We start from the raw sequence: 7,541 nt of genomic DNA, 5'->3' as shown, positions 1-7,541 counted from the left end.
CTTTCCCTAAGCTCTCATTCCCACATACACTGGCATTGGCTAGAATGGGGACTGTTGCAAGGTTGTGCTAATTGCACTCAAGAGATATCGTGAAATGCATCACCCTATGGGTAGCTCTTGGCACTTAGGATTTCTAGTTTCCAACTACAACTCAGTTCACTACACTATTCTGTTTCCTGGGAAAAATTGTAGGACCTAATCCCAAAAATATTAAAAAGTGTGCAGTCAAGTCAATGGTCCCAACTGTACACCTGATTTTCATGCATGATTGATATGCGCTTGCATATAATGGTTCTGTACAGTCCTGAACATGCAAATTAGGTGTACAATTTGTGCTCTTGTAGCTTTGGAATTAAAGTAATAAATGCACTAAACATTGACCAAGACAGTCCTCTTAATATATTGATTACATGCCATTCATTTGGAGTAACATGCAAAATTAAAATAGGGCTTAATCCCTTTTTTATGGATCTTATTCCCAGTTGTACTTTCTTTGGGATGGTGTTGGTCCGCTACTACAAGAATCCTGTGATTGAACTGTCTCTCTTCAGTGATGCAGAAAGCACTGTCCCCTCATACCTGGTAGTAAACAGGGGCCTTCCAAAAAGCCAAGACTTTGAAAGTTACACAAACCTGCATATCTTAAATTAAAATTCAAATTTTAAAAAGGGAACTACTGGAAAGACGATAACCTAAAATCAGCAGCAACAGCATGGAAAACAGTTCATCTTGTTACCAGTTTTAAGAGCCAGATGTTAAGAAACAGATGCAGAGAATAATTTAGTCCTAAACTGAAAGTAAAACATAACCCATAAATTCTTACTCTCATGTAGTTTAGGTTGGGTTTTTTTTCATCATTTAGATCACCTTTCTGAGCCAAACACATGCAAACTCTAAACAAGCTGACTTTCTGGGTAGGTAGAATTGTTACAATTACGTTACTGTTATATTACAGACATGAAGGGAAAGGCTAAAGAGCGTGACAGTCTGGAATCACAGTGCTTGGATAAAGAGCACAGTGTTGGGCGAACATAATGTAGTAGCAACAAAACATTTTGAAAAGAAGGTCATGGATTCAAAACCAAGAATTCAGCCTGTATACAAAAGCTTGTATACATGCGATGATTCTTAGAAGCTGTAATTTTAATAAACTAGAAATGCTTTGAAACAAGAGAAGTAATTTGGAAAAAAAGCAGGCTAAATCTAAAGAACTTTGATCTCTTACATCTTGTAGCACTGGAAATACTATGCAGTACTGCAGAGATACAATACACTAATGGATTTATAAAATAAGTTTTGGCACACACAGACCTGTTGGCTTTACTCAGACATAGCACAGAAGCACAACAGGAAGAAAACACGGCATACTGATAGTATTGAGACACTTGGGCAAAAGCAAAATACTGAAAGACTAGACACTGAGCTCCTTTTCTGTGGAAATGCTGCTGTTGCACACTGGGCATCCAGTACCATACCCTGTGTGAATAGCTGTGACCTCTGACAGATGAGCTGCAGGATCTCTTAGTCATCAGTGGGCTACGAGGAGGTTTACCCATAACAAATACCTCTCTCTTTAAATTAGCCTAGAAAAACCACAAAAACTGTGTCAAGTGAGAGTTTAAGAATGAAGCATCATGGGATTTTTGTTGCTTCATTCATACATGCAAACTGGACATGCTTTTCTTGATAACAAAAAGCAAGTGTGTTACAGGTGCAAATAATGGTACTGTTAGTATATGGTATTTTCACTGTTGCCACTGTATCTTTTTTTCCCAGGGTTTGCTGCTCTGGCAACATGCCCTTACACATTACAGTTAAAAGATTAATCACACACAGTGTATGCAGTTGGAACAAGAACAGTTATTGCAAGTCTACCCACTGAAGTAGCTCAGTTAATAATCCAGAAAAGCTCAACAGCACAGAGCATAAATACTATCTTAGAAATACCAATGACAAATGTTGTAATTCCTTGCTGTTAAACAGAACATGCAAATTCTAAATTTGCATTTAGAAAGCAAGTAAATATTTGATGGAAAGCACTTCAAGGAAAAATCCTTGTTTTGTTAACATCACTATAAATCAACTAAATATTTGTCAGATTTCAGCTCCTACGGGTGTGTGTGCAGCAAATGTGAATTCTCAGGGGCAGGGGTGAGTTGGGGGAAATGTGAGAGGCGTGGAGTGCTGACATTGGAAACCTTTTCATTGCTATTTGTGACTGTTTGCCAGTAGAATGTAGCAAGACAGAAGAGCAGCCCTCTCTTAGAAGCTGAGAGGGTGAATAAGAAAAAACAAAAAGGATACCAAGGGAGGCCAAGGAGGCAGGAAAACAGCTGCGTTTCTCCTCGGGGAAGTGTCTTCGGAGTTCTTCCTTTGGAGGACACATCCCTCCCACCAACATGGAGCAAAGTGACACTTCCCACCCATAGCTCCTTGTAGTCTACTGCCCAAATCCCGGGTCATGCTTTAGATTTGAGCCGCATTCCAAATATATATACACACATATGTATGTATGTATTTTTACATTAACAAAAATTACCAAGGTATCAGTATACGGTTTCAAGAAGTCCCTGAAGAACCTCCCTTCACTTGTGATGTTTGAGTCCTGGAAATGTATCATGTTCTTTCTGCTGTAGCAGTTGAGAGGAGACTTTAATCATGGACAACTGCACAAACAGAAGAGGATAGGAACTGTCCTTCCTTCTAAAGTCCAGCCTGTAGACTAAGTAGCAAGAAATGATGACAGCCAAACCTGGCTACGCTTATTTTAATGCAACTCTCTATCCTGGCAATGTAGTCAGTGTTGACTGCTGAAAAAAGTTTTCTTACCCTTGGGAGGAAATAAATTTTTATCTCATTTTGGAAATATTGTGTAAAAAATTCTGTTGTCAGTAGGAGTATATCTAATAACTTCAACAATTTTCAAATAGATAAGTCTATACTGGTTAAGTTTATAAAGGAATGTGTTCCATAGACTTAAAAAATAATCCAGATTTGAAATGGTTTGAAAACACTAATTAAGAGCTAGAACTCTGTAACAACGCCCCCAGGCCCCTAATTCTTCTCAGTACTCAGGCTCTTGTGTCTGCAAGATGGAGTCATCTCCCTTGGTTACTTAGTGTAACCTAATTGCTTCCTGCCATGCCCAATGAAGAGCAGTACACTGCCTGGGAGGTTCCCAGGAGCAGATCTTTTACCTCTCAAAACAGATGTTCCCTCTATTTTCAGCTGGGATTAACATGCCTTGCTCAAACAAGAGCCAGGAATATCAGGGTCACCTAAAGAAAATTTCAGTGTAGATGAGGAATTTTCTGAATTTTGTCAGTTAGGCTAAGCAAAAAGTACCCATCAAAAGCACTGCACAACTGATAAATTATTCCAAGTTGCAGAAATAAATGCAATACTGTGTTTTGCCCCATCTTTGAGGTGAAACATACCTAAGCCCGTGACAGATTCATGCACTGGAAAGAACCTTTTATGTCTCTTCCCTACTTCAGAAAAAAACCCAGCAGATCTGGTGGACCTTAAGACTTCTTGAAGTCCATTATGTCTGGGTTTTCCATGAACACACACTGTAAGATGTGGTAGATTTTTATTAAAAATGTGGGGTTTTTTTTGCGATAGATGTAATGATCACTTTTTCTAGGATAGTTTCTCAAACTTTGTATGTGACTTTTTCTCCTTTCCATGAGCAAATGGACTCTCAGCTGGAAGTCAGCCCTGGAAATTGACTTTGGGTCTAAACTGCACTGGCGATTGTCTTTGTCTATCTAGAGCAATAGGCTTTCCAGATTTCATTTTTCTGCCACAGAGCTGCAATGCTGACACAAAGTGTAGTCTTGAAGAGGGAATAATCTTTGTCCAGTCCTTGACTAACAGAACTGGTGTTTAGAACATGACCCTCTGCAGTGGTGCTTTATTGTGAAATTTATGACTGTTCTCCCAGGCTTTGGATTGAAATGGAAAACACTTTTAAACTACAGACGTTACTTAGTTTCTGTGTACTTGAACATGAGTCTGTTGCTATTTCATTGTATCATAATGGTTATAGTTATACCTTGTGTTTCATTTGAAGAAGGCCTATCTCAATACTCCATGTGCTATGTTATTTAATATTAGTAAAGGAAACAATACATCTGAAAAGATCAAACTCAGTGTTAGCCTTGCAGTTATTTAATATACATGAAGATTTGCAACAATCCATACTCAAGAGGTGCAGTTACCTTTAACTTTGGTGAGTCTCTCTCCTGCTGATGTAAGGGTTTAGAAAGGAGAGGAGGTGAGAGGGAAGCAGTAGACGGGGATGTTGTAGGAACAGAGTGAGAAGTTGGTGCCTTGTCAGAGTGAAATGGAAGATTAGAAGAAAGGTGGAAAGGAGGATCAGAGTTTTGTGACATTCCCATAGAAAGTAGAGCTGGCTTAAGTGTTTAAGAAAAATGACAAGTAATTGTGCTATAAAACCAGCTGTGAAGGACATAACATGCTCAATAAGGAGTCACGTAACTAACCTGAACAGTCAGAAATGGGATGCTAATTTTATTATTAGTCAGTCTACTATTCTGGAAGAAAATTCTTCCCTCAGAAATCAAAACAAGTTGCTATTTGTGGCAGTGGATTTCACCTCTATTCTTACGGCTTTCTCCTGTGTTTTTCAGGTCAAGTAAGGGCAGAAGCAGCCTGCAAAAACTAACTGGTTTTACATTTGGCCTAAAACATATTGTCCTAAGTATCTAATTTACATGTTTGCATGTGCTAGCCAAAGCAGCTGCCTGAACAGTCTGTTAAAATAAGTGCTGGACAGAAAAGATCTGTTCTAAAACTTTGCCTAGGAACCACACAAACTGTGTAGCAATATTGCAGCATTTAATGGCTAGCAGACATTGGGGATAGTTTGGTGTTGTACTGTCCCAAAGAGGAACTGGGGAGGGCTTTAGGGGAAGCATTTGTTTAACTGCCAAACATAATCTGATCTGTTGTTATTAGTCACATTCTCATAACAGAGTCTACTATAAATATATCAGCTGGTGAAGTGACACGTGTGAAGTACAAACCGCTGAGTCTCTGCAGGAGGCATGTCCCTCCCTCTGAAGGCTGCTGGTAGCATTTGCTTGCTGGGGCCACTGGCTCAAAAGGGGTGGCATGTAATGGGCCAGTGAGGAAAATGGCTCGCTGGCTTTTCACATCAGAAGCTCGGTGGCAGCTAACAAGGACAGAAGGGAAAGGGCCAGCAGAATTGATACACCGTAGAGCTTACAATGGCGTATATGCCTGCTTCTGAGAAGGGACTATCCCCTAACACTGACAATTTTTATCCAACGCAATAGTATAAAACTGTGCCTGTGCACAATACAAACATGTAAATACAAGAAAAGGCAGAGAATAATTATACTGAGTAAGCTATCTGAACACAAAAGCCAGGTTTTTCAGAAATTAAAATACCTTATCAATATTCAGTGAAGTGTATCCTTCATAACATACCATGGAGTCTCCTCCACTTGCTATGGGGAATTCTAAATTGTCATGTCCCAGATCCTCCTCTATATAGAGTCTTGTCAGTTCTTCTGTTGCGTCTTGTGCTGCTCTGTAGAAATCTGATTCTTGAGGCTTTGACTGATCCCCTATATTAACTGACAGCTCTGCAGTACAGATTTCCTCTTCATTTTCAGCAGTTGCAGCTAGCACTCTGGAGACGGAGCCACCTTCATGTGGCAAAGGGACGTTACAGATAGCGCCAACATGTTCACCTTCTCTTGTAGTATCTGACAAGTCTCTAGGTACTTCGGTAACTGAAGAGTCAAGTATACCTCTCAAGTCTTTACCTTTTCCTGGCTTGGTATTGTTGCTGGTATGCTTATATGCTATGTCATGAGATGAGCTGGCTGAAGACGAGACAGAGGTAAATACAAGAAAGGGCAGAGGAAGAGCTGTAGGAGGGCTGAGAGAGACCTCTGTATTTGGAGTAAAGTGATCATCTTTAACTCGGTGAATGCTATTACCTGGGGAGATCGCTACAGATTGGGATGTTGTTAATGCCAAAGAATTGAGTTCTTCTAAACCACAAAGAAAACTGTCTGGAAATGGTGGAGGTGGTAAGATGCACACGCTTGAAGGTGAAAAACCAACAGTCCTTGAAAACCAGTCACTAGTGGCAGCCTGGAGAATCTTTTGATCAATGTGTGACCAAGAGGAGGAAATGTGTCTGGGAAGTGGGGACAGTGCTTGGGAAGGCCACTTCAAAAATAAGAGAAACATAGGAATTTAAATAAATAAATAAGCATGATAGAGAACTAGGATATGAGTAGACTGGAAAGAAAAATGTCTGTGCCATCATCTGGGTTATAGGGTATCATTTCAGTGAGCACGGGTGTCTGAAATCATTACTACAGGAATCAACAGCAGGAAAGACATTTGAAAAATGAAACTGTATCAGGTTCTGGCTTGGGGCTTAAATGTCAAACACTAAGACAGATCTGAATCACTACATTCATGAAGGCGACCTGCACTTGGTCTGCTAAAGTTATGTTACTTATGGCGCTCTGTTAGTGAGCGTGTCACAGGTTTTTAAATCATACAATTAACTTTAATGTAATTTTTCTTGAACCATTACTGTTATTTTGAGAATAGTATTTTCAGAAGTACACTTCAGGTGTCATTAAGTATTTCTTTTAAACTATAACAACTGAGGTGATTTCTAATTATCCTAATGTTAATACTTCTACTTTTTCTTAGTACTTCTGAATAAATGCTTAAGAAACATCTTTAACACATTGCATACTTTTATTAAGGCATGAGCAGCTACAGAATGCATTTTTCTTCAAAAGTAACCCTATTAGTTCAAAATTACATCAACATTTGTGAAAGGTACTTTCAATTCTAATTGAATGTAGGCAGTCAACAATGCTTTTAAAATAGTGACAGCACAGTACACAGCAGTATATTTTGAGTACCGTTACATAATATTGATTGAAGTATCCTTCTGGTAAAAGAAATGTCCTTTTGTAAGAATGAGAGACTGGTGAATCATACGTACACAGCATCAGTAGATATCCATTGCTTCAGTAAATACTGAAAATGCATTTTTGTTACTATTCATCCTCAAAATTAAAATTGGATGAAAAATAGTTTGATCTCATTGTTAGAATTATCCAGAATAATTAGCTGTACATCTCTAAGTTATCTGGACTACTTTAGACTTTAGACTTTAAGTATTACTCTAGAATAGGAAAATAATTTCAAAAGGTGTCATGGTTTAACAACTAAAACATCAGTGTGTTATCACATTATTCTCATGCTAAATCCAAAACACAGCACTATACCAGCTACTAAGAAGAAAATTAACTCTATTCCAGCCGAAACCAGGACAAAAGGTTAAATTAATGTTGCAGAATAGTTAATTTACTTACCTTCTGATTGAGTTTTCTTGAGGCAAATAGCTTTACTTTATAGTTAGACAAACCTTTGTTATAGAGTCTTCTGTACCAAAGTAAACAGTCTGTAGACTGATACAATGCAGTCTGCTAAAACAGAGCTAGGCTGTTACA

General features: G+C 38.7%; 1 protein-coding gene across 2 annotated transcripts in view; it reads right to left on the bottom strand.

Annotated features, from left to right (window-relative positions):
* The window catches only part of SORBS2 (sorbin and SH3 domain containing 2), a 147,081-nt gene that overhangs the window by 8,097 nt on the left and 131,443 nt on the right, over positions 1-7,541 (bottom strand). Inside the window, exons 24-26 of one of the 2 annotated variants that reach the window (XM_009330659.1) lie at positions 5,479-6,231; positions 4,224-4,334; positions 1,476-1,583 (exon numbers count right to left, since the gene is read on the bottom strand). The exons of the other annotated variant lie outside the window; for it this stretch is intronic. Of the exons in view, the coding sequence (XP_009328934.1) occupies positions 1,476-1,583; positions 4,224-4,334; positions 5,479-6,231 (972 nt within the window). The remainder of the gene's footprint in view (positions 1-1,475; positions 1,584-4,223; positions 4,335-5,478; positions 6,232-7,541) is intronic. 2 annotated transcript variants of the gene reach the window in all.

Source organism: Pygoscelis adeliae, unplaced genomic scaffold (genome assembly GCF_000699105.1).
Source record: "Pygoscelis adeliae isolate BGI_AS28 unplaced genomic scaffold, ASM69910v1 Scaffold167, whole genome shotgun sequence".
Taxonomy (NCBI): domain Eukaryota; kingdom Metazoa; phylum Chordata; class Aves; order Sphenisciformes; family Spheniscidae; genus Pygoscelis; species Pygoscelis adeliae.
Note: the sequence above shows the minus strand (reverse complement) of the source record. Positions and strands in the feature narration are given on the sequence as shown.